Genomic DNA, 27,856 nt, shown 5'->3' with positions numbered 1-27,856 from the left:
CCTGCGCTCTACAGCCCGTGAGCCACAGCTACTGAGCCTGTGTGCCACCACTACTGAAGCCTGCGTGCCTAGAGCCCGTGCTCCGCAACAAGAGAAGCCACCACAGTGAGAAGCCCGCGTGCCACAATGAAGAGTAGCCCCCGCTCGCCGCAACCAGAGAAAAGCCCACACTCAGCAACAAAGACCCAATACAGCCAAAAAATTAATTAATTAATTAATTAATTAATTTAAAAAAAAAAAGAGGGCCCGTCTCCAACCATGTGTTCACTTTCCTTGGGAATTTTTGCTCTCACGTTGTTCAGGCCACCTCAGATGTACGGATGGGTGATTCAAATAAACATCGCCTTATTTCGAAGGCCCTATCTTCAGGTTTACGTGATAACTGGATCTGGATGCCCTACTCCTCTTGAACACTCTGATGTTAGAAACAAAGCTTCTGTGTCTCTACCCACTCTGGCCAATGCGCTGACGCTGCTCAGATCTCTGATAATTGTTGCCATGCATTTCTTTAAGTTACGTTAAGATACTTGCATGAAAAGCTCCATAGAAATGTCAAGTGTTATGTGTACCTGCTGATTAAATATTCATGCAGTTGGAGAAGTCATCACTGCAGTGTGCTGAGTAATTTCATTAATGCCTTTCCTCCTAGTGACCAACTGTTTTATAGACTTAATCTGCTTAATCCTTTCCATGAGGTATATAGTAGGGGTCATGCATGAATATGCCCATTTTCAAATTAGAAATTAAGGTGCAGAAAAGTTTCAAAGAGAGACCAGAGGCACAAAGCTGGTGATGGTTCTGCCCGGGATCTGCAGCTCGTGTGCGTGACTCCCATGCTAAGCCCCCAATTCCCTGCAAAGCCCCCAACTCTCTTGCAAAGCCCCCAACTTGCATACAGAGCTCCAACTATTAGCGAACACTAAGCTTCGGGGTTTTAAACATAAAAAGAAATTGCTAAATGTGATTCAACGTGTACTTCGCATAATGCATTTCTGTGACACTTCATAGTAATGAGATAATTACCATGGGTACAGTATTAGAGTATACATATTCTGATAAGTTACAGCTGTAAGAAATCAACAATGGCCATTAATCATTCCATGTTCATTCTTTACGAGTCTCAGACTAAATGGTAAGCTTCAGAATTCCAACAAATCTAAGATGAATTTTATAGTCATCTTTCTGCCATTTAGATGAGGCGTTTATGAATACAATAGACTCTCCCTAATTTAAACTAATTTGGGCAAACTGCTGCCTGAATTGAGAAGAATTGAAGTATAGTAGTAAATATATACTACCTGTGATATATTTAAAAGTAACAACTGCAATTCAAACTAGACCATCAAACTGTTAGTAAACAAACATCCCCGGGAACTACTTTAATTAATATATGAAAAGGAATCATAATACCTGTATCAATCATTTATTTAAATTTGAGTCTCCTGAGTCCTTGAGTCCATGAAACCCATTTCTGTCTTAAGTAGCTTAAGCATTCCCCTTATAATCTTTATTATACCTATTCTTTTATATAGTGAGCTCTTTTTTTTTTTTTTTTACACATAAGGATAAATATCAGGTTGGCCCTTAGCCAAGTTACAGCTAAAGGCAAAGTTAGCAGGAATTGAATTAGGTTTTACTACACAATGTATTTAGAAACAGCGATAGTCACAAACTTTTTCATTCTTTCAAATTTAGGAATTAGTTACGTATTTTAGAAAAGAACCACAAGGTTAAGAGGAAACCTAAAATGTCAGTTGGCTCATCTTCCAACTATATCCAGATTGACCTAGAAAGATTAAAATTCTAGGCTGTTAGATCTGTAGGGGATTTTAGAGAGTAATTTGTCCAGGAGAGAATGGAGGTAGAGAATAGTCACCTGATTTCCACAGAACACACAGCTTGGTCATGAGAGAAGTGATTCTAGGACCCAGGGCCCGTGACCCTAAGCCTATGATTAGACCCACACCCATCTGCATCTTCTAGGTGAAATACACGATGATCGATCCATGACAAGAAAAGGTGGACAGTTTCTCCCTGTAACCTGGTGCAGTATCCAGTTACCCAACTGGCACATTTAGGGTCATTTATTCAAAAATCACTCATGGTGGAAATGAAGAAGCAGTTTTGCATCATCCTGTAAATTAGCAAAGTTAACCAAGTTTTGGTCACCAGAATGGAAACATCACTGTTGTCTACCTCCGGACAAATGCCGAGCACAACAGGAGCATTTCCCGAAAGTATCCAATAGACACTTAGGAGCAAAAGGAAAATGTGCAACAGGCTCTGAATTTCTTTAAAAGCAAGGATCCTCTGCATCTTTCCTGTTTCTGCACCCAACTCAGCACCTGATACCAAGCAGACCATCATAAAGTGAGAAATTCTTTTAAATGGACCATGTGATTTACACACTTGGGTTTCTGGTTTTTTAAAAGATCTCTGTGATTTAAGATTTAGGGTAATTTTTGTTTTTAATTTACTAAAGCCAGGAAACATTTGCAGAAGGGTGTAATGGATTCTTGCTCTCTGACTTAAAATGAGGCTCTTAGTTACTCAGTAACTACCTGCCAAATACAGCTACCCTTCTGAGTTAACAGTGCCTTCCAGGGTGATTTTGAAAGTGAGTCACTGATTTGAATCCAGAGTCTAAATAGAGCTGGAACAAGCCCTGGAGATCTAGTAGTCCAGCCCTCTCCTTTTATAATTGAGGAAATGGAGGTCCGGAGAGGTTAAGTCACTGCTGCCGGATCACATAATTAAGTTTGTTTAATTGCTGTACTTTAGTGAGAGCTGGAAAACACCACATGCATAGTTTTGCTTTTCAACTTCCTGACGTTTTCTGTTGTGTGCACTCAGGGTATTTTTAAATACTGATAAGCATGTGAATGCAAACCTCATTTAGTTAAATCTGGCAGTGTGGGCAGTCTTCAGTGAAATCTATTACACTGCCTTGCTTGATGCCTTTATTATGTTCAGCTCTTTTTGATTTGTGGTGTTTGATTGGACAAAAGGTAACAAAATATTCGTTGCAGTAAAAAAATCCTCCTTTCTTTTTTTTACATTCATGTAACTTCAAAATATCCCCAAAGTCATCATTTGTTGTTACCAAAAAAATTTACTTCAGAACTGAGACCGAGGTGAAAAAAACATCTGTCCCAGGGGATTTTAGAGAGCCATAACCATGCAAAAGTAGGTGGTTACAGAAAATATTATGCAAACTTAACTGTAGCATTATAATGGAAACCGCATAAATAATATCTGGATGGCTAGGTAAGAAAGATAAAACCACTGAAATACATACTTGTGACTCTACACTGTTACAGTACATTTACAATACACCACAATTTGAACAGAAAGTTGACAAACTCTGAATTTGTTACAGGCAAAGTGATTTATTGCACGGGTCCTCGGGCTGGAGCCGGAAATTCTATCATTCCTTGTACTTTCTCTGAGTTAGGTTTGTAGCCCTAGTCTCTCGGTGCCTCGGTTTTCCCTCTGTCTCTCTGAGGTCACATGAATTATCAATGTGTAAAGTAACATTTACTAAACTTCAGGGAACAACTGGTCATTTTTCAGAGCCTTCTAAATCATGACGGGCTACTTCTGAGGCTTTGCTGGGTGTCATCTCTTACTACACTTCTTTGCTAATAGTTCAGGGGCAAATATGAAGTGTCTTTTGAATTTGGGTTTGAAATTGGGAGACAAACACTTTTTTAAAAAATATGCTGTTAAGCTCTGTACCAAATAGCATTTGTTGAGCTACTTGATTCAAGACCAAATGTGTGCTGTATTGATTTATAAGTTAAGGATGACTTTAGGGACTTCCCTGGTGGCGCAATGGCTAAGAATCCGCCTGCCAGTGCAGGGGACATAGGTTCGAGCCCTGGTCCGGGAAGATCCCACATGCCGCAGAGCAACTAAGCCCGTGCGCCACAACTACTGAGCCTGCGCTCTAGAGCCCGTGAGCCACAACTACTGAAGCCCGTGCACCTAGAGCCCGTGCTCCACAACAAGAGAAGCCACCGCAATGAGAAGCCCGCTCACCACAACGAAGAGTAACCTCCACTCGCCTCAACTAGAGAAAGCCTGTGCGCAGCAACAAAGACCCAACGCAGCCAAAAATAAATAAAATAAGTAAATTAAAAAAAAAAAAAGGATGACTTTAGCCATTGGCTTAATCAGCCATGCAGAGAATGATGTTGGATCATGTTATGGGCTGAAATAGTGTCTTCTCCCAAAATTCATATGTTGAAGCCCTCAGAATGGCACTGTATTTGGAGATAGGGCCTTTTAAGAGGTGATGAAGTTAAAATGAGGCTGTTAGGGTAGGCCTTCATCCAATCTGACTGGTGTCCTTCTGAGAAGAGAAAATCTGGACACACAAAAGGACATCAGGGACGCACACCCACAGGAGGAAAGCCCATGTGAGGACACAGTGAGAAGGTGGCCGTCTGCAAGCCCAGGAGAGAGGCCTCAGGAGAAACCCAGCTCGCCAACTCCTTGATCTTGGACCTCCACCTCCAGAACTGTGAGAAAATACATTTCTGTTGTTTAAGCCTCCCAGTCTGTGGTATTTTGTTACGACAGCCCTAGCAAACTAATACAGATCACTTCAAATGCCTTACCTTTTGCAACCAGTGTCTCTCACTATGAAAGCAGAAGTTAGCATTGCAAGTGACTCCTTTTCCTCCAGTGTCTCTCAAAGCCTCTGGATAAAGTCCAAACTTCTTAACATGGCAGACAAGCCCTCCATGATTTGTATAGCTCTCCCTTCCCCACCCTCCCCCTTGCACTCTGGCTCAAGCCAGACGCTACCACTTGAGTTTCACTTAGAAGCCATGCTTTCTTTTCCTCATTATGAAGCCTTCAAGTCTCAGCTCACATACCAGTCCCCCCAGGAAGCCTTAGCTCATCTGGACTGAGTAACACGCCCTTCTTTTGTGCTTCCACAGCGCAGGCATCTATGTCAAATTATCTTGTCCTTGTTCATCCACTTCTTTCCCCTCCACTCTGAAGGCTCCTGAGGTCAGAGACTGAATCTTGTTCACTCTCGAGACCCTAGTGCCTGATCTAGAACTTGGCACACAGTAGGTGTTCCGTTAGTTGAATCAAAGCGTGAACACATGTGTGCAAGATTTTCCTTTAAAATAGTTATGGAGTGCTTAACCTGTGTAAGATACTGAGAAGACAGAGATACATCTAAATCAGATTATTAGTTGCATTAGTATGCTTGGGCTGCCATGACAAAGTAGCACACAGACTAGGTGGCTTAAACTTCAGGAATGCATTTCTTTACAGGTCGGAGAATAGAAGTCCAAGATCAAGGTGTCAGCAGGGTTGGTTTCTTCTGAGGCCTCTCTCTTTGGCTTGTCCACGGCCATCTTCTCCCTGTGTCTTCACATGGTCTTCTTTCCGTGGGTATCTGTGTCCTAATTTCCTCTTTTTATAAGGACACCCGTCAGACTGGATGAGGGCCCCCCATAGGACCTCATTAAAGATCCTATCTCCAGATGCCCTCATGTTCTGAGCTGTTGGGGGTTAGAGCTTTAACATACAAATCTGGGGAGGACACAGTTCACGTTCATCGTGAGCACTGGCTTCATAGATATTTACCACCTCGGGGTACCTCCGGGGTGAATGTAGACTGTTATGTTGCCATCTGCCTGGGAAGGTTATTTGCTATAAAGGTTGGGTAATAGGTATATATTTTCGTCAAGAAAGGGGCATTTTGGAGCTGACTGTTGTTTCTCGGGCTTGGACTAGGCTATTATTTTGGGAGTTCCACACCCCCAAGAATAAACTCCTGGAGGACGAAAGTCACGAAGCAGTTGAGAATGTGGTGGTGATGGCCAACATTACCAAACTCACTGGAAATTCCCGTTCTGAAACCGCTAGTACTTGGTTAACCCCAGGAAATTCAGTGGTCACGTGTCCAGTTCCTACCCAAGAGATGAAAACATGAGAGGCAAAGGTTTTTCTCTGAGCTTCTCTGCTCGTCGACTTTCAGGACTGGGAAAGTCTCTGTGGGGCATGAGAATCTGGTCTTTTAGCTTCAGATTGGACATAGAAGATCTAGACTTCCACTCCTTAAAGGGCAAAGAAAGGGTCCACCCGGGCTCAGCCTCGGTCACGCCCTGTGCGTAACTGAAATCGCTGGCCATGAGTGAGTCTGTGGGGAAGAGGCTGTGTGTAAGTGACTTTGACTGTTGCTATAACAACAGTACCTCCGTCTAATTTCTTTTGAAAAATGAATTTTAGCTGGTGGGATAAAGCCAAGCAGCTTCTCCCCACAGATGAAAGCTCGGCCGACAGTCTTCGGAGCCCAGCTGTTTATGGGTTGAGTGCGTGGTGCACTGCCTGCCTCTGCCCACTGGAACATTCTCAGAGCCAGTTAAATCATACCCATGTTTGCCTGAATGTGAGAAAGCGCCTCTCTACACGTGGGCCTCGTCACCCACGGAGGATTCATCCTAGAGACAGAAATCCTCTCCTCCAGCCTTGTTTCCTATTTGTGAATAGTTACTCCAAAGACGTAAATAATGGCGATCCCTTTGCTGGCAAATGAAGGCAAGTCCCTTAGCTTTCAGCTTTGGGGTAAAAACCTGCTAAGAAATGGAGGTGTGGGAGTCAGATGCCATCCAGAAATACGAAAAACGTCCTGTTTGCTCACTAAGATGGTGTGTGTGTGTGTGTGCGTGCATGTGTTTGCGCCTGTGTGAAAGGGAGAGAGAGATGGAGAATTCTCTTCCAGGACGGTAGCTCTTACCTTTGCTTTCTGCGAACTTCAACTGCCCGAGGAAGAGCAGTGCCTGCCTCTTTGAGGGAAACAAGAGGCTTTTTATAGACTAGGAGATCTTATTTTGATACTTTTGTTTCCAAAAGGAGATAACAAGTGCTGGGATTTTATTCAACAGCTGTGTCAGAACCAGGCGCAGTGGGCTATTTGCGTCCCTTAAACTGGTGTGGGACTTCAGTGCCATGGAGGCACTCCTGGAAAGGGCTAAAAACAAAAAGGAGAATTTCTCCTTGAAAAAGAAGGGACATGTTGAGTAAACAGTGAAATAAAAATATTCTTGATTCCTACCCAAGGGAGAGAAAAGTACTCAGCCTCCCTCCTCCCAGAAAATAAACAGACTGAAACCTCATGCTTCCTTCCAATATGCCTGTTCTTTGGTCTGTGCTGTGGTGTAAGTCTCCAGCTGTGAAGGATGTAGATAAGATCTGATCTTTTCATTTGCCCTCTTCCTCCCTATGGTTTTCCCTTCTTCTTCCCTGACCTCCTTCACTGTCATTTCTTTACAGCTCTAAATAAAATGCCATTAGGAATTTCAGATTGTAATACAAGGTCACGCATACAGGCGTGTTTGAGTAGATAAAGTATGCGTGACATCTAGTAGGAGATATTCCTAAGGAAATTGTTTCTTGTCCTTCAAAATAAATGTAGTGTAATGTGTGTGCGTGTGTGTGTGTTTATGTATCTGAAAAGACAGAGCAGTTCAGTGTTCAGATTGTAGTATTCCGATGGCAACTGGCAACTGCAGATCTCAGCGGAGTTTTTCCTACAGAAAGCTACTGAATAAAGGAGGCTGCCACCAGGATACACACGTCTGCTCCCTCCTGAAGTTTTCAGCTATCATCACTTCTCAAACACATGCTAAATCTACAGAGTAACATCCTTCCTTGTAGAGGAACACAACACTTTTCTGTGAATCAGGCAGCTCTGACTCAAAACCCTGAACACATCCTCCTAAGGCCGTCACGACACAGGTGTCTAAAACGCTTTCCCAGAATTTCTAAGCAAGGTTTGCTCGTGTTTGATCAGAACAGGAGTCATCTGATGCAGAATAGCACAGTAGGTGAGAACGCAGATTTGAGAGGCAGATGGAACCAAGTAAGGCTCTGCTGTGTGTCCTGGGACAAATGACCACCCTCTCTGAGCCCATTCCTCATTCGTCATAGGGGTATTGTGAGGATTAACCCAGGTAATACAGGTAAAGCATTTAGCTTGATGTCTGGTACATTATAAGCTCTCAGCCAATTACAGTATTAAATGCCAATCTTGAAATATTTAGTAAGCAGTGAGCCAAAGTCTCTAATAAAAACTTCGAAGTTTAGAGCTTTCTACTGATAACTATGTGAGGAGATTTGAAAGTCATATAACCTTGGCATTTACAGAGATAACAGTCTCGGTTTTAATGAGTAGTTAATAAATTCACTGAAACCCCAGTTTGGACTACATGTATGGAGCTTGTGAAAAACCTCATTACTTCAGATATAAAGAGTACACAGAATTCATGTGACTTGTGATGAAAATATACTTTATTCATTCAACTGAGAGAAAGCCAAGAGCCTCTATGAACATTCATGTATTTGGAAATATGGAGATTTGAGGAGATCTTGGGACTTAGTGTTTCTCAGTGTCAAGGGCCTTGATTGCCTCTGCTCCTGTTGTTTTACGATCCATTCTCAATGTGTTGTTGTGGATAAAGTTGGTCCAATTTAGGCATAACTGAAGGATAAAAGCGTACCTAAAAATTCAGCCATGCACAAAAGATTTAAAATGCTTTTAAAGAATCTCTTATCTTGGCAGCTCGCAGCTGGAATTGGGTGGGCATCCACGTTCCAAACACTGAGAAGAGGTATGACGACTCTTGTGTGTACATACCTAAAACTGCTTAGGAATAGAGTTTTAAATCTGGCTCATAGCAAAAAGGAAAAAGATCATGGTCATTTATAAAAATAAACTCACGGTCCTGTCCCCTTGGGCTGGGGGTTCAGCAGTGCCCCAGCATTCCCTTGGGCCTCTGTAGCTGAGGTTTCAGATGCTTTCCAGGAGGGCGAGGCCCCTTCTGCGATGATCCTTTTCTTCCTGGAGCATTTCAGAAGAGAGATTTTTTTTTTTTTTTTTTTTGGCTCTGCCGCAAGGCTTGCAGGATCTTAGTTCCCTGACCAGGGATTGAACCTCGGGCCACGGCAGTGAAAGCGCTGAGTCCTAACCACTGGACCACCAGGGAAGTCCCAAGAACAGAGGTTTTTAACTGACCTCCCCTCCAGAGACCCATCATTTCCTACTGACTAGGTCCAGAGAAGCTGTATCTATCCTGGGATGGTCACAAGCAGAGGTTTTAAACTCTTGGCTCTCAGGGAAATAGTGTGTGTGTGTGTGTGTGTGTATGTGTATTTAAATTCATATGACTTTTATTATGTAATAATGTTGTTTTCTCTCTAAAATGATCTTAGGAGTATATAAGGCTGACAAGGTGCATTTCAGGAGTTGTGATAAGAGATCTCTTTTTTGTGTGTGTTGTTCTACCCTTCATGTAGATCCCCTTTAAACAAACATACTCAACTTTTGTCAATATATAGCTGACATGTGTTCACTTTCTGGTGTGGTCTCTGTTTTTGGGAATGAATCCATTCCTTTGCACCTGGCACACAGGCATACAGCACACCCTCAGTTCATGAGGAATGAAAATATAAAAATATAAAAAATAAACGTTTTCATGTAAAGTCTTGTAGAAATCCAGCAAGCTCCTGCAGTATTCAAGATCCTCTGTGCTTCGAAATATCTCCATCTAGAGCTTTGTTTCTTAGTCCTGTTTATGAGCTGTCCCAGAGTATCACCAATCAACTCAGGAGCATTTGATATTGACATTGGGTTTGTGTGTGTGTGTATTTTTTTAATCAAACAAACAACTTCAGAGTTTCAGGACTCCGGCAGAATTGTTCTTCTAGATCAGAATTTCTAAAAACTGGGGATGCTAGATCAACTACCTTAGAGAAATCGGAGGTTTTTATTATATTCCTTTAGATGCCTGTGCTGCCAACCTGTGTCCCAATGTGGGCCCTACCTTGGGCGACTAAATCAAACTGAGGAAGTGGCACCAAGACACCTGCATGTTTAACAGCTTCTCAAGACGCTTTAAAGTCGGATAATCACTGGGCTAGAAGATTGAACCTCTAAATAAACCTCCAAAGATCCTTTCTAAGGACGCTTAAATCTAGAAGACACTTCGGGAAATGTTTTGCACACTATTCATGTTCTACTAATTAAAATATCTAACACATGAATATTCTGGGTCACTCGTCAAATACATTAAATAAGCAAGTCAAGTTTATCCGTGTGTTCATATGCTTATTATCTGCTGGTAGAATGAGAAGAAAATAACCATATGAAAATTGATATGGTTAAACCAAATCATCTTCTGGTTTTGACCAGAGCAGATCAGAATGACCAAAATGTTCTCTTGGAGCCTCTAAATTAGTTATAGCATCTGCAGGCTGAGATTCCAATGCATCTTTAATTCTTGGGAAATCCTTGTGTCTCTAATATTTGGTGAAGGAAGTTCACTCACACTTTTGGTTGGAGGGGGTGCTTTGGCAGGTGAAAACCACTTGAAACCTTTGAAAGGAAATTTACAATTCAACTATGAAAACATCCAGCATTTTGAGTTCACATGCATGTCAAAACACTTGACCTTGGGAATGTTATATAAAGTCTCTGGGTTTCAGGTTCACTTTTCCTTTCCATGGTGCTCTTCATATGCTCTTGAGTTGTTCTCAACATAGGTTTCCTGGACCCTTAGAGTCCTCAAAAATTTTAAGGAAGGGACAGTCTATGAGCCATCTCCAGCATTTTAAAATAACCAAAATAAATTGTACATTTATTCAATGGTCATTAAAACACCCTACAGGCCAACATTTTCAAATGCCTGCTTTAGGGATCTTGTTACACAAACTGAGTGTGGTTATTTGAGAAACCTTTTTAGTTTTCATTCATTCATACAATCTTGTGAAGGAAAAGGCAAGCCGTTATGGTATGATGTGTACGAGGATGCCGTGGGAGCACATAGAGGGTCTCCAAGATTTGAAGGTGTGGGGAGGGGCTGTCAAGAGAGACCGTATAGAACGTAATGTCTAAACTGAATGGTGATGGACGAATAGAAGTGGTCGGGTGAAGAAGTTGGGTGAGAGTATAACATATGCAAAGACTCATAGAGACAGATAATAAACACCATGCATCCTGAGTATGGCAAATCATTAAGTATAACTGAAGGTTTAGAGTTGCTTGGTGTTGGAGGGCCAGTGGAGGGGAAGAAGTTGGAGGTGATAGCTGAGTCTGGAGAGGTGAGCAGGGAGTGAGGACCCAGTTGTGCAGGGCCGATGTGTGAGACTTAGATGATGCTGACGACAGCGGACAGCCCCAGAGGAGCTGCAAGTGAAGAATGGGTCCACATTTTATAAAGAAAATCACAGCCACAACACAGAGAATCGGTTAGAGAAGAGGCAAGACCGGAGCAGAGAGGCTAGTCAGGAGCTGCTACAGAAATCACGGGAGCAGTGTTGATGATCTGAACCAAGGTAGTGGCGTTGGAGGTGGAAGATGAGAATAAAAATCGTTAAGGATGAGAACGGATAGTCCTCAAGGTGTAACTGGTTTGGGGTGGTGGGGAGAGGGTGGAATCAAGCAAGGATGAGTTCTGAAAACAGTCTGAAAGAACTTTATCACGATTAGCATGGGAGCCCAGGGCCATTGATGAAGGCACGACTGTGCGTCACCGCCTGCGTGAATCAGGAGTGGGGGCCATGCAGTCACAGCTGAGTCTGAATTTGAATCCGGGTTGAGCACCTGCCCTTCCCCCCAACCCCCAGCTCTGTAATCTGGGACACAGTGCTTAATCTCACCGTACCTAAAGTTTCTCCTCTGTAAGTGGTTCTAATAAATCCTACCCACCTTTTAGAATCATTAGGAGTAAGAGACAGGAATCTGATAGTTACCCCCAATATCTTCTATCCTAAAATCTTCATTATTTTAATAGTAGGATCATCATGTTTATTCCCAAGCTCCCTGATCCTCCCCAATTTCATTCAAAGTCTGGGACAAGTCAATGAGAGTTTTTTTTTTTTTTTTTTTTTTTTTTAACTTAACTAGCACTGCTAAGAGTCTAAAGGAAGAAAGAATGTCTTCATCATGGACGCACTGGCCCAGGGGACCCGCTAGAATCTGCTGGGAATGTCAGCAGAGGCCTAGCTATCTTAGCCACGTTCCTCCTTGTCCTGGGTGTCACCCAGCCTCCCCATTCCACCTCCTCCAAAACACTGCCCTTTTCTCTGTTGAACCATCAGACCAGCACACGACCTGCCCCAAAGATTTGCTATGAGGATAATATACGATCCTGCGTAAAAGTGCTTTATAACCCCAAAGGCACAGCTGTTCTTATTACTACTGGCCTGGGTGTCGTATCACCACTCCCAAACCCATTCTGTATCTCCCTGCCTCTAAGTTTCTCTCTCTGTCTCTCTCTCTGTCTCTCTCTGTCTCTCTGTCTCTCTCTCTGTCTCTCTCTGTCTCTCTGTCTCTCTCTCACACACACACACACAGTTTGACAGAAACAGAAGCCATCAAGCCACACTGTAGGCGAGAGACTCGTGCTGGAGCCGCTGTGGAGGAGGAGGAATGGTTTCCCTTAGAGTAACGGACACATGAGCGCGGCCCCCATTGTACTAGGCAGGGGATGAACAGCAACTTTAGCTCCTGGCACCGCAGCGTCCCTTAATGGGAGAAAACATGTATATGTAATCATACAAGCATACCGGAACAAGGAAGCTGAAGCTCGGTCAAGAGTTCCTGTGATTCTTCCACAGGAGCACAAATCGTACTAAGGAGGCTTCCAGCTGTGGGAGGCAGAAGGGCCAGGGACTTCCTGAGATGAGGCTATTCGGGACGAGACCCTGACCCGAATCCTTACGGGGACGGGGAGTCCCCAGGACGTTTCCCCGTTCTCACGCCCACTGAGCAGGAACTTGCCTGCAAGTTCCTCAGCCCGCAGGTCCTGTCTCCTCCTGCCCGCTCTCCATCTATCTCCCAAGCGGGAAATGAGGAGAGAGTTAGACAAGCAAAGGATGATGAGACGCGGGAGGGATGCTTAGATGGCTCTGCTATTTTGGACACGACTAAAAACTATAACATGGTTTCAGTGTATCTTCCGTGAGGTCTTTCTTATATTCCCAACGCTGGTACAGGAAATATATGTCAAGATTTGTGTTAAAGGGGCCAGCAATGGAGAACTCTAGGCCCTGAAGGAAAAGGAAATACTCAGCAGCTCCATTCAGGTTGCATCCTGGAAACGTATTTGATTTGAGCCCCAACCATCCACTGCTGTTCTACAATCTAGGACACAAATACATTAGCACTTGGACTCAGGCTTGAATTGCAAATTTGATCTTTTGTTGTTCATATTTAAAAAGCTCTACAAGGTGCTTGGAAAACGTTAGGCTTTTGCAGGCTAAGGAACAGAAGTATTATCATTTTACCTATTTGTATTTAGAGATCCAGAAACTAATCTCTCTCAGCTGCAGTTGTGACTATTGATATCACTGCATTTTAAAAAATTTGTATTGTGTTTTAAAAATAGTAATAGCGAAGGCTTAGTGGGTGCTTACACGATACCAGACATGAAGCTAAGTGCTTTCCATATTATTTCATTTAAGTTCATCCTCACAGTAACTATAGGAGCTAGATATTATTAACCCATTTTACAGATAAGGCATCCAAAGCTTAGGAGAGTTTAAATAAGTTTTCCAGGATTCATTCATTCAACATGTATTTATTATCTACTTTGAGCTACTAGGGGCCCAGTAGTGGAATAAAGCAGAAAAATCCCTGCCTTCATGTAACTCACTTTCTAATGGAGGGTATCGTAGCTAACATTTATGAAGTACCAGACAATATTTATATGTATGAACTCTTAGGTAGGGGTTCTTGGGTTTGAAGCCAGGCTTTCTAACTCCAGGGCCATTTGGGCTGTTTCTGTGTTACTGCCCTATTCTTTTTTTTTTTTTTTTTTTAACATCTTTATTGGAGTATAATTGCTTTACAATGATGTGTTAGTTTCTGCTGTATGACAAAGTGAATCAGCTATAGTTTCTGCTGTATAACAAAGTGAATCAGCTATACGTATACATATATCCCCATATCTCCTCCCTCTTGCGTCTCCCTCCCACGCTCCCTATCCCACCCCTCTAGGTGGTCACAAAGCACCCAGCTGATCTCCCTGTGCTACTGCCCTATTCTGACTCACCCACCTAGGCCTGCTCTGCTGATAAGAGGTGAGGCTTGGGGTTCCCAGCCAGACCTGTCTGTCTCCATGGTCTCGGCCACCACTATTTTCCAGTGGAACAAACAGAGCATTTGCCTTTATTTCTCCATCCTGCCCCATCCATTTCATGGCCTAGAACAGAATCATGGACCTGTAGTTTTAAAAATAAAGTCAGGTTCATTTTTAAGACAAGTGTCTGTTTTTTTAAAGTTAACATCCCTGCAGGAGGTGCAGAGGGCCCTGAGCTTTACTTCTTTTAGACCCTGAATCTGTCATATCTGAACTTGCCACTGTGTGTTGGAGCCACATTCAAGTATCTGCCATATCTACAATCAGAACCACGGTTTCCTGGTTTGTTCAATAAATAACGTAATTTTCTAGCAGGTTCTACCTAAGATGATGGATTGAGCCAGATCTTGTTTGAAGTCAAATCCCAGTGTGTCCCAGTTGGGGCCTTGTTTTCAGAAATTCAGGAACACCTACCAAGCAACTACAGAATATTTGGTGATTAAAAATAGAAAGTTTATCATTCTCTTATTGTCTAGATGACCAGGAGCCATGTTTCTGAGGCTGGTCCCCTGAAAGGATGTCTAAGTCTCCGATCTGTGAGGGTATAATTGTGTGTGCACGAGAAGATCCTAGGTGTGTGCCCTAAGCTGGTGGAAGACCAAGAAGTTTCTGTGAATAATTAAATAGCCAATGATTTGAAGACAACATATCACAAGTTTGATTAAACCATGTCTTTAAAAAATTATCGAAAGTGTTAGTGACTTAAGACTGTCTTAAATCATGAGCAACTGTATATATAGGTAGTTTCTTGTAGGCACTGATATTTCTAACCACAAATAAATGGCAGAGAAAAATATGGATATTACAAATTATAAAAAATTACAAATAGTGAAATAGCAAAGAATGGTTTTTTAAAAGTATCATTATGATAAGTGAAGAAAATAATTGAAGAATGATATCTCTAATTCAAAAAAAAAATAGAAAGTTTAGGAGCAAGGGTTAGACTGGATTTTTACTTAAGGACCTCTTTTGTTTCCTTTTAAAATGGAATTCTCTACTTACGAGAGAAAGGCAATAAAGTAGCACATCTTAGAATCCCCCAGATTGTCTCCGGAACGGTTTTATTCTACAGGGGGCGCCTGGGGAGGCTTCCCAGTTCCATGTGTGAGTGCGGGGTCAGAGGGGATCCTGCTCCTCTCCCCCCCTTGCTCCTGTGATACGCAGCCCCTCTGGCAAGGATAGGAGAGTGCCCAAGTGGGGCTCTTCTGCCTCTTCCCTCCTTCCCCAGGTCACTCTGCCTTGTGCCTTCAGCTCTGCAAAGTTGCTGAAACCTCTGTCCAACCCAGTTTGCCTTCCCTTTGTCGTCATCCACCAAGGGTTGCCCCCGGGCTTTTCAAAGGAGTCCAGTTAAATGGACACAGCACTCTCCAGGGTGAGAGATTCCATTACCAGGAATGTCGAAGCTCAAAGTCAAGCATTCTTTAATGTCAATGGAGTTGCCTCCTGCTCTGATCCAAGCTCACCTCCTTCAGCCCCTGTGAATTAAACAGTAGAATCATTCATTTTTGCCACTGTCTATTAACCACTGCTGTGAACTTGAACTGAACACTACCTGCAGCCCCACAGATACACAGTAAGCAAGTCAGCCATAGCCCCTCTTCTTGGCGCTCACTAAACAGACACTTAAGCAATTGCCCCAAAGTATGGTAGCAGCTATGATGGGGAAGTAGAGGTTGCTTGGAGAAACGTATTCCAGGATTTCCAACCCAGTGCAGGTGGGTCAAAGGAGGTACCTATTGTAGTTGGGGTGAAGGGATGTGAGAGAAGATTTCCTAGAGGAAGTGAAGTCTAAGCTACAACCTGGAAGATGAGTAGCTATTACCAGGGGAAGGGGAGGAGGAGGGGGAGGAGTATATTCCAAGAAAAGAAAACAACATGTACTGTGCCCTGGAAGCAGAAGGAAGCTTAAGACCAAACAATGAAGAATCCCATCACTTAGGAGAGCGAAAGAAGAATACATAAGAGACTGAGAAAGCACAGATGGAAAGAACGAAGGAAATCCAGAAAAGTGTGGTATCATGGAAACCCTTGGAAGCATACTTTTAGAACAGAGCAGGCTACTATGTCACGAGGTGCTGGGAGGCCAAGTAAAATAAGAACCAAAAAGAAGTTTCTGGTTATGTTAACCATTAATCTTCATTTCTGTGTTATTCAGTAAATGTGTTAAATTCCATAATCTTAGAGGATTTTCAGTGTTCTTTAAAGTATTGTTGATTTAATTCCTTAACGTTCTCAAGTCAGATGTGACAAGAACTTAAGATAGATATTAGCACCTTTCTCGAGCATGACACATTTTGGTCCAAGTCTCACTCGTAGCATTCATTTGAAAAATAATAATAAGACGATGCTTCCCAATGGGAGAATTATTGCCTTAACTCTTTCTTTTCTTTTGTTCCACCGTCCAGTCTTTAGTTTGCTTTCTATCTCTTAGCCGTGTGAGCTCTGCTTTTGGGTAAAACCTTTTCCCATAGAATTTGAATTGAAGCCTGGCCAATTTTGAAATTAGAAGTATAACATCTTTCTGATGTGTTCTAAACCATTTAAAAATGAGTTCGTCGTGATGCGTACCACCATGCTTAATGAGTAAGTAAACCATGACTTGGAGATTAAGTCATTCTCTTTCCTGTTTCTTTTCCAGCTCCAAGAGACTGTGAAAAGGAAGTTGGAAGGAGCCCGATCACCACTTAATGGAGACCAGCAGAATGGTGCTTGTGATGGGAGTTTTTCTCCAACCAGCAAGCGAATACGAAAGGACATTCCTACAGGGATGGAAGCCATCAACAATTTGCCCAACAATATGCCACTGCCTTCAGCTTCTCCTCTTCACCAACTGGACCTGAAGCCTTCTTTGCCCTTGCAGAATAGTGGGGCTCACACTCCTGGCCTTCTGGAAGATCTGAGTAAGAATGGGAGACTCCCAGAACTTAAAATTCACGTGAACGGTTGCAGTGACCTGGAGGACAGCTTCACCATCTTGCAGAGCAAGGACCTCAAACAAGAACCTCTAGACGACCCTACTTGCATAGACACATCAGAAACGTCTCTTTCGAATCAGAACAAGCTATTCTCAGACATTAACCTGAATGACCAGGAGTGGCAGGAATTAATAGATGAACTGGCCAACACGGTTCCTGAAGATGACATACAGGACCTGTTCAACGAAGACTTTGAAGAGAAGAAGGAACCAGAATTCTCGCAGCCGGCCACGGAGACCCCCGTCTCCCAGGAGAGCTCCAGCGTGAAGAGTGACCCATCTCACTCTCCTTTTGCACACGTCTCCATGGGCTCTCCCCAGGCCCGGCCTCCTTCTTCTGGTCCTCCCTTTTCTACTGTCTCCACGGCCACCAGTTTACCTTCCGTGGCCAGCACTCCCGCGGCCCCCAACCCTGCCAGCTCGCCAGCAAACTGTGCTGTCCAGTCCCCTCAAACTCCAAACCAAGCCCACACCCCGGGCCAGGCTCCACCTCGGCCTGGAAATGGTTATCTCCTTAATCCGGCCGCCGTGCCAGTGGCTGGTTCGGGGTCGGGGCCTGGTGCCGTGCCCGGCTCTGAGCTGTCTCCGGCCGAGCAGCTCAAGCAGATGGCAGCCCAGCAACAGCAAAGGGCCAAGCTCATGCAGCAGAAGCAGCAGCACTCAAATCAGACCGCAAGTTGGTCTCCTTTAGGGCCTCCATCCAGCCCCTACGGAGCAGCTTTCTCTGCGGAAAAACCAAATAGCCCAATGATGTACCCCCAAGCCTTTAACAACCAAAATCCTATAGTGCCTCCGATGGCCAACAACCTGCAGAAGACGACAATGAATAACTACCTCCCTCAGAATCACCTGAATATGATCAATCAGCAGCCAAATAACCTGGGGACAAACCCCTCAAACAAACAGCACAGTATTCTTACTTACGGCAACACTAAGCCTCTGACCCATTTTAATGCAGACTTGAGTCAGAGGATGACGCCCCCGATGGCCAACCCTGGCAAAAGCCCGCTGATGCCCTACATCCAGCAGCAGCCCCCGCAGCAACCCCCGCCGCCGCAGCCGCTGCCACAGCTCCAGGCCCCCAGGGCACACCTGAGTGAGGGCCAGAAACGCATGCTTCTCATCAAGCAGAAGGGAGTGATGAATCAGCCCGTGGCTTACCCGGCGCTTCCATCCCACGGTCAGGTAAGTGTGCAAGTGGGACGCGCTTGGAGGGGCCCTTGGCGTGCGTGGCAGACCGTCGACGTGCGACGCTCCCCGTGCTTCAGTGGTAGGGGGTTAATCACCTGTGGAAATCCTTCCTACATATCCTCACGTAGTTACCACGTTTGTTTGAGGGTTTTTTCCTCTTTTTCCTAAGAGATGCGGAAAGGCGGCACAGTATACTTTCCTGTATTTGAATGCCTGGGAATCGGACTTCTTTTATTCTGGACATGGTAAAAGATAAGAAAGCGAAAATGACATAAAATGCTCACTAGGAAGGAAGCAGGCTGTCGAGGTCCCATGACAGAACGTGGTTCTCCTCCTGTAGCTTCTCTCCCGGGTCATGCGGTCCAGGACTGGGGATGGCGGGAAGGCCAGAGCGTTTAGGGATCTCTACAACCGTCTTAGAAGGTTCTGAACAACCTTGGCCTGTCTCACTGAATTATGAATCGTGGAAATTTGGATTCTTGATGTTCAAAGGTGGGAGAGTTTTCTGTGTTTGCAAAGGGAAGTGGAGGATAGATTTTTATAGGACCGTGTAACGTTTTAACATTTGTCGATGTATTAGCACCATCAGAAGCTGTTTCAACCTCGTGACCTGAGAGTGTAGTAAAACCTCTCCAATTCGTTCAGCTCTGGTTCGGGAGAATTTGATGATGACCGTCTCTTAGTGCTCTATTAAAGTCTCCTCTTTCCCACTGTCTTTCGTCATGACATCCTGGTATCGGGGTGTAGGGCTCTCAGGGATCCATGGTAAAAATGAATGGCAATCATTGGAGAGTGGACCCTCATTGACGAGCATCGGCTCTCCTCACCCTGACCCATGTAGCAAGCAGACAACGCTCCTTTAATGTAACACGTCATCTGCCTGGCAGGGCGCGGGGGAAATCCGCGGTTCTACTGATCTTACCCCGACATGGGTGAATTCATGAGCCATCCATCATTTTATTGCCGACTGCTGTCAGTTGTGTAGGCATAATTCTGCGCCTCCGTCCTCTCTGGATGCCCACATTTGCATTGCAGTTGGAGACTTTGCAGGAAAGTCTTTGCTTTAGGGGCCCTCGTGCAAACAGGTCCAGACTAGTGCTTGGATATGCATCCACGGTGGGGTGCATTGGAAGCGCTGGGAAGAAAGGCAGGCAGATCTTGCATCACCAGGCACTGTTTGCATCTGCATCTCCAGGTGTGCGCCCCCCCCCCAGCCCCCCGCCCCACCTCCCCAAGCCTGAGGGAGGCTGCAGGGCTGGAGGTGGTGCTGGCCTGCAGAGACAGGCCTGAGCTCTGTGGCTTGATGCTTGTCCTTCACAGCACTTCCAACCCCAAAACCTCATAGTGGTTTCTTGTCTGCACATTGCTGTCCAGCTCTAGAGAAATTCTGCCTGGAGAAATAAAAATGTAGCTTGGTTGACATCAACGGCAATCAGTAGCTGGTAGAAAAACGTCATTGAAATGGAAACTTTTATGTCTTATCTTGGTTTCATTAAAACTCTATATACCATTGGAAAACGCAGCATTTTATACATTTCAGTCTTAAGTTCTGAAGCAGGCAAAAATATAGGCAATACACAAGGATGTTTGCTGTAGCCCCGAGGTTTATGAGATGGAAGGCTGTCAGAATGGTCTGCTCTTAATCTTAGTGCATCTTGTGCTTCTACATCCGCTGTTTTTCACACCAGCTGCGGTAGAGTCCTTCCTCCAAACCAGACCAGTGGTGCCGACTCTGCAGACACGTGGGTGCAATGTAAGGCAGCCTCACTCCTCACCCTCACTTCAATGTCTTTTGAAATTTGCCAGCTTGGGGCGAAGCTCCTGTCTTTGCTGGAACATGAATTTTAAAGGTGCTTATTTCAGGTCCTTATGCTTGCCTGTCTATGAGTAACCAAAGCCTTGAGCTGCAGAGGTCATGTTGAGAAAGGGCTCGGTCAAGTGATGAAGAAACAGAAGTGATGGTTTTCTGGATTAAATCTGTGGGCTCCTCCGCTCCTCCTTCCATCTCACGAGGTGCTTTCAGGACGGACAGAATCTTCCTTATTAGAATAATCATTTCTTAACCTCATAAAGAACCATCAAGCAAAAGCATGCTTTTTAATGAAATATTAACTCACCACTGTTTGAAACAAGCTTCGACATACATATATAAAAACATGTGACTATCTTTCTGCAAAGATACCATTTATTTCATGCTTTTATCTGATTGTGGAGAAGTATTGACACAGCCCTCGGAATAGCTAATTGCACTCTACGGGAGTACATTGCACAAATACAAGCATGAATTACAGGCAAGATATAAAGTATAATTATACATAGGTATAGTTCAAATTTGTTGTCTGCTGTTGCTAGTGAAAATTCACTTTACTCTTTGTTGGCCACAAGGACCATGATGAACACTTAGTTTTAATGAGTAACTCGAGCACTGAAGCCAATATAACACTAGAACACTTATTTCAAGATAATTTTCTTATACAGACGTTTACTTATTTGGGACATTTGCAGCAAACGCCATTTCTCTCAGGAACAAATAGAAATTCACTTTGTTCCTGGAGGTTTTGAGAAAGAGGGAGCCAAAAATAGAGAAAAAAAACCAACACCACTTATTTCAAAATTTTGAATATGTTTTATCTGGTAGTTCCACTTCTCAGAATTTACATATTATTCCTTATAATTAGAGAATTGAACAAAGATTTATGTACAAAGGTTATGCTCATGGTTTGCTTATGATTGTGAAAATTAGGACCAAAATAAGCATTTTGGAAAAATGAATAATGTACATGAAAATCATGCTATTAATGAATGATTAATCACATGGAAATGCTCAAAGTATGAGTGAAATGAGCAGATCAAATAACAGCTTGTATGTCACAATCCAAATGGTGTTTTTTAATAGGTATAGAAAAATACAGAATAACTAGAATATTAAGAATGGTATTTCTGGTTGGTAAAATTATGAGCAATTATTATTTTCCTCTTTATACTTTTCTTTCAATTATTTGAGTATTATTTATTGTGTTTTTTTTTTCATCTTTATTGGAGTATAATTACTTTACAATGTTGTGTTAGTTTCTGCTGTACAACAAAGGGAATCAGCTATACGTATACATATACCCCCATATCCCCTCCCTCTTGAGCCTCCCTCCCACCCTCCCTATCCCACCCCTCGAGGTGGTCACAAAGCACCGAGCTGATCTCCCTATGCTATGCGGCTGCTTCCCACTAGCTATCTATTTTACATTTGGTAGTATATATATGTCAGTGCTACTCTCTCACTTCGTCCCAGCTTCCCTTTCCCCGCTGTGTCCTCAAGTCCGTTCTCTAGGTCTGCGTCTTTATTCCTGCCCTGCCACTAGGTTCATCAGTACCGTTTTTTTAGATTCTATATATATGCTTTAGCATACGCTATTTGTTTTTCTCTTTCTGACTCACTTCACTCTGTATGACAGACTCTAGGTCCATCCACCTCATTACAAATAACTCAAGTTTCGTTCCTTTTTATGGCTGAGTAGTATTCCACTGTACATATGTGCCACATCTTCTTTATCCATTCATCTGTTGATGGACATTTAGGTTGCTTCCATGTCCTGGCTATTGTAAATAGTGCTGCAATGAACATTGTGGTACATGTATCTTTTTGAGAAATCCTCTTTATACTTAGTTTTTTTAATGTTCCATCATACATGTATGTTTAATTCTACCACTAGGAAAAAAAATGTTTTTAAGGAAGGAAAATACCCAATTTTTTAAATGTTTACATTCACTAATTTTTTTTCAAAAAATCCTTAGTTATCCAATTTGCTAGTAGGATTGAGGTGATACCGTTACTTTCTATTCTTTTACATATATGAGTTGTGAATCCCTGCTCTAGGAGATAGTTCAAACTCCTTCTCCCCACACTTCACTCTCTTTTCTTTTCTCTCTCCACATCCCCTTTCGTTCCTTACGATCTTCTCTTAATTCATATGAAAATCAGCTAAAATAGTGACAATGAAAATATTAATAAAATTTCCACCATTATAAGTTTTCAACTCTTCTCTGAGTTATGCTCTTGTTATTATTTCTTTGATCATTTCTCCCTTCCCTTTTCTCCTTTTCCACTTTCTGGAACTTCTCTTCATCATGTATTGGACCTTCTGGATTGCTGTCTAATTTTTAAAATATGTGTTTCTGTGATGAAATAACCAGAACTTACTTTGGTTGTGTCTATTATCTTTTCCTGATCTTGTTTCTCAAGGACAGGACCTCTCTCTCTCTCTCTCTCTCTGTTTTTACTAATTTTTGTATAGTACAGAACGCTGTGTCTTAAACATAAGGATGTTTCATAAGTCATTTGATGGCAATGATCAAAGTTTGGACCAAAAATATGTTTACAGTTGATTATCAGCTCCAACGGGGAGCGTGTTAGCACAAATAACACAGAGCTGCCATTGAGATCAAATAGAAGAACTGGAAAGGCAAGTCTAAAAAGAATCCTTTGATAGGAGGTGGTTATCTTGAACCAGTGGAACAACAATGAGATTGCTGGGATGGCAAACTCTGTCTCTGTGTCCGACAAGCGAAAAAACAATGGAGCAACTATGAAAGAAGTAAAGCAAAAGCAAATGACTACTTGCTGGTCAAGGAAGGGTACAGGGATACCCAGAGCCCAAGAATAATTCCTACGGGGAAGAGTGGAAAGTGAATGATTTCCAAAATGTGATGTTAATTTTTACTAGTTGCACTCATAGGACTAGATAAATCATAGACACTTCGCTACTTCATTCTTCATATGTGTGCTTTCTGTGTGTGATTGGGTCTATCATAATGAGTCCATATATGCTTATATTTTACAGAATGTTTTCCCCTTTCAATTTTATTTTACCAAAATCCGTTGGGTCTCCTGTGAGGTATATTATTATAAGCTTTGGAGCCATAAAAATCTCCACAGAAGGACCAGAGCTCCAATATTCACAGACATCGTGGAAATCTCTTTGAAGATACATTTTTCTTAACTTTAAAAACTTGGTGCCTCTTTGTTTAGTTTTTGTAAATTATGTATTGTTTATTTTATCCAAATAATACACGACCTAGTTCAGAAAATCAAATAGCACTATAAGGCTTATCAAGAGTAGCCCCCTGCTTCCTCCCCTCCATTCTAATTTCTGCTTCCCAAAGGCAGTTGCTTCAAATCATGAAGTTGTTTTCTCTTATCTCCATAAACTGCTGTTCCTCAATATTTCAATTATTCGATTCTATAAAAGACGAGGATTTAACTCACTTACACTGCCCTCCTCACAAACAACCCTCTCCACACACCGCCTCTCTTTTTCTCTTCCCATACTCGCAGTAGAACTCGATATATCACAAATTATGATTTTAAATTTATTTATTTATTTATTTATTTATTTTTGGCTGTGTTGGGTCTTCGTTTCTGTGCGAGGGCTTTCTCTAGTTGCGGCAAGCGGGGGCCACTCTTCATCGCGGTGCGCGGGCCTCTCACTATCGTGGCCTCTCTTGTTGCGGAGCACAGGCTCCAGACATGCAGGCTCAGTAGTCGTGGCTCACGGGCCCAGCTGCTCCGCGGCATGTGGGATCTTCCCAGACCAGGGCTCGAACCTGTGTCCCCTGCATTGGCAGGCAGATTCTCAACCACTGTGCCACCAGTGGTTACCCTTTTTCGATCTAAAGCTATTAATTATCATTTTAAAATTAAGTTTTCTAGTACTCCCTGCTTTGTTTCTGTTTCTCCTAAGCACCATTTTCCGTATGCTCACTTTATTTTTCTTTCTTTCACATTGAAAGCTTTTCTCACATGTTTGTTTATTTAAAGGGTGAGGCACGATAAAGCTAACTAGTTGCTCTGTGCGCTTAGATAGGGCTTGTCAAATGTGGAGCTTCACTGTAGGGGGATTGAGCTAGAACCCAGCCACTTCCCTGGGCCAGTGTCTACAGATTTTTCCCCCCAGGGCCAGTCAGAAAAGACTCCCTCAACCTCGTTACAGAGAGTTGTAACTCTAGAGGCCGGCTTTCAGGAGCTGAGCAGAGGAAGGGAATCGGCAGGTGGTGATGATGGTGAGGGGTATCTCACTAAATACTTTGTAGACTTTCACTTAATTTCCCTGTTTTGTATGGCTCCTCAGCCCACCCTCAGCCAGGGCTGGGATGCAGGATTCCAGAGTTTTGTGGCTTCACCTCTCCCAACTCCTTCTTCCAGTCTGGGGTTGTGTATCTGGTCCACCTCTTCATTAAACAGAACTTTAGCCAATTTTCCTTTTGTGTGCACCCCACACCTCCCACGCTGGCATTCAGAGGTGCTTCTGACTCCTGAGATTTTACAGAATCCTTTAACTTGACCCATCTTGCTTTATTTCTGGCTTCCCCCACTGCCGGATTAGATTTAGCTTTCCCTAAACAGCTCAGTCGTTCACCACTCAGCCATCTGATTTTCATCTTCCAGAATTTTGTTGACACCCTGGATGGCTATTTCCATCTCCCACCCTCTTTGTTTTGGATGCTTATGTCATTTTTATTCCTTTATTGTCACTATACCAGGGAGTTGGAAAATCCAAGACAAATGTGGATGTTCAGTCTACCAGAGGCTTCCTTGGCGACTTTCAACACCTTTCTATCTGAATACCGAATACTGTCCAATATTGAAATTTATATGTTACAGCATATTTCACATTATTGCTTCTAACATTTTGGGCTTTAATAGAGCTGATTTCATGAATGCTAAAGTGCTCTCTTGACATAAAATTTACATGTCAAATACATGTGTTCAGAAAGACAGCAGTGTCAACATGACCATCATGATATTTTAGAATAAGATCTGGTGGTTATAACCATTGAGTAGTTTTTAGAATCTTGAAAATATTGACTTACTTCAAGGACTATAGAAACAATTTAAGTTCCATGACCCTGACTAAGCCAATAGCATCTGGCAACTCAGATGCAAGGTAAAATATTGACAGAACCCTCATCACTGACTTAATCCAGGGCCTCCCAGCTGAGGGGAAACCCGTGGGCAGAAGCACTACGAAATTCCAGATAATAAATGAAATGTTCCAATTCATGGGTACAATAGGTCATTTCCATCCACATACTGGCATATTTTGAAAATCCTGATTGATATTCTGTCAGAGTCTTAGAAATATGAGGCTAAGAGTAAACAGCAGAAAAAGAAAAGTTTTAGGAAAGGAATTCATTTTATAATAGTACTGTGGAAGAAAGAGGTTTTAATTAGCCCCCTATGAGAATACTCTTTAAAGGTTTTGTGGGATGAGAATATTCTTATTTACTGAGGGAGCTTACAACCCGTCAGACAGTGGTTCTGAAACTTTTGTGGGCCTAAGAATCACCTGGGGAAATCGTTCAAGATACAGGGGATCAGATTCCACTGCCAAAGGTGCACAATCAGTAGGTCTACGGTGAGGCTTGGGAAGGTGGATGTTAATAAGCAAACCACCACCATTTTCTATTGGAAAAATAGTACATAAGGTAACTCTGGAACTACAGTTAAAGCAACCTATGTTTATTTCATTGCTCAGTATTTGCATGTGCTTAAATTATTGTCCGTGGAACTACAAATTCTGCAAGGTCTCCGACTTGTATCGTTTGAAGTAAGATGGAAAAGTTAGGGTACTCTGTGCTTCCTGGATTTCCTTTTCTTTTTTAGGATAGAGTGATTTTTTTAAGAGATCAAATCCTGTGGATCCTGGCTATGTTTTGTAAATCATAGAATTACTCCTGTTGATTCTCTTAATAGGACAAAGCAGTTCATCCTCTATGCCCCCCGCCACCATGGTGAAGGGCAGAATTTCCCTTTGTCTCCCAGAGAGAGGGTTGGATAGTCAGTCCTCTGTTTCAGGACCTGCTGAGGGCCCAGCCTTGTGTGTGCCGAGCTGCTTTCTTGGGATCTGTAGAGAGTGCCATGATATGGAAAGGGCACACATTAAAGGAAGCACAAGGCTTACTGAGGACCTCTTTTAGGACATCTTCCTCAGAGCAAGACTGCTGGCAGGCACATCAGTAGGGTCACAACTTGGGGTTCTGTTTTCTGATGCTGTTACATCAAGAATGGCATCCAAGCACCTTTCCCAGATGTTCCTGGGCTTTGTGGAGGTGTTGCCTCGGCCACATGCTCAGTTTAATTCTACTTCCTGAGTCTTAGATTCCCTTCCTTGCAAAGTCATTCACTGAACCCTAAGCCCCGGCCCAATGCTCCCACTGGATATCCAGTGCATTCACACGTAAGAGAGTAGATCTGGCTCTATTTTTACCCTGACAGGAGCCTACTAGCCTAAGGGTCTATCGCAAGTGTATAAAATTGTGAAACCTGACCAGGCAAACCCTCCCCAAGTGTATTCACTCCTAAAATTCTTAGAATTCTAAATATAGACTAAGAAGATATATCAAAATAGTATCATCTACAGTGTCTGGCAGTATGCAGTCCAGTTGGGGAGATGAGGAGGCTTATGAAACAAGTAAATACAAGGCAACAAGTGGTTAAGTGCCATCTTACTAAATTCTACATTAAGGCTCATGGGCAGAGAGAAGGCGAGGGTCAGGGCTGCTGGGAGTAGAAAGGAGAAGCCTCCAAGGGGGAGATAAGCCTTGAGGCAGACCAAGAATAAGTAGGAGTTGGATGCGTGGAAGGTGGTGGAAGGACATTCTGGTGCAGGCAAGGGGTTGTTCCTTAAGAGATGATACAGATTCTGGCCAGTCTGGAGGGAAGGTTACCCTTGGAGAATAGTGAAGCGAAAGGCATGGGAGAACAGCTAGCGGACCTTCTACTATTTGAAGTAGGAGACAGTAAGAATCTCGATCTGGATGTGGCATTTAAATTTTAAGGAAAAACAGACACAGCGGCATTTAGAGGAAAGGAATAACAGAACTTGGTGATTGAATATATGATGAGATGAAAGGGAAATGAATCAAATATTTATGACCATAAGGTTAAATATTAGGGTAGTGTAATAGTTTCTGAAAGATGATAAGCATGTCATATATACATCTAAATATCAAAACTTATTTGTATTTAAAAGCAACTCAAACAGTTGTTATTATTTATCTTATTCTGCTGATTTGTATTTCTCATTTGCTAAGGTACAGGTTCCACGCTCTGCAATAGGGTGAAGCAAGCACATAGCACTTTTTTAAAAGTTTGTGTTAAATTGAGCCACAAATATCTTCTCCTGTGTTTTGTAGTTGGACTTTTTGTTTTTATAAGGGGTTAGTTTTCAATAAATTCATATTATTATGAAAATAGTTGTTTTCATTAGAGTAGTAATAGACTATTATATGTTCCTTTTGCTTAATATTTCTATCATAAGGATTTACTTGGTCACATCTTACCTATGACTCGAAAGTCCTGTCTAAAGATAGCCATTACGCTAGAATATGAGAGGAGCGGGATTCCAAGCTTTCAAACATAGTACATCATCATTCATTAACTACTCATAGCAACTCTGGACTTTTCTTTGAAAAACAAAATGCTGTTTTCCGATACAAAGATATTCTATTATATCTTGGTTTCTGAGCAAGT

At 42.7% G+C, this 27,856-nt stretch overlaps 1 protein-coding gene across 2 annotated transcripts in view; it reads left to right on the top strand.

Moving 5' to 3' along the window:
• Positions 1-27,856, top strand: part of MAML3 (mastermind like transcriptional coactivator 3) — a 417,508-nt gene that overhangs the window by 224,160 nt on the left and 165,492 nt on the right. For both annotated transcript variants that reach the window (XM_036853304.1, XM_036853303.1), the window contains exon 2: positions 16,804-18,324. In XM_036853304.1, the coding sequence (XP_036709199.1) occupies positions 16,804-18,324 (1,521 nt within the window). The remainder of the gene's footprint in view (positions 1-16,803; positions 18,325-27,856) is intronic.

This window comes from Balaenoptera musculus, chromosome 5 (assembly GCF_009873245.2).
Source record: "Balaenoptera musculus isolate JJ_BM4_2016_0621 chromosome 5, mBalMus1.pri.v3, whole genome shotgun sequence".
Lineage (NCBI taxonomy): Eukaryota > Metazoa > Chordata > Mammalia > Artiodactyla > Balaenopteridae > Balaenoptera > Balaenoptera musculus.
Note: the sequence above shows the minus strand (reverse complement) of the source record. Positions and strands in the feature narration are given on the sequence as shown.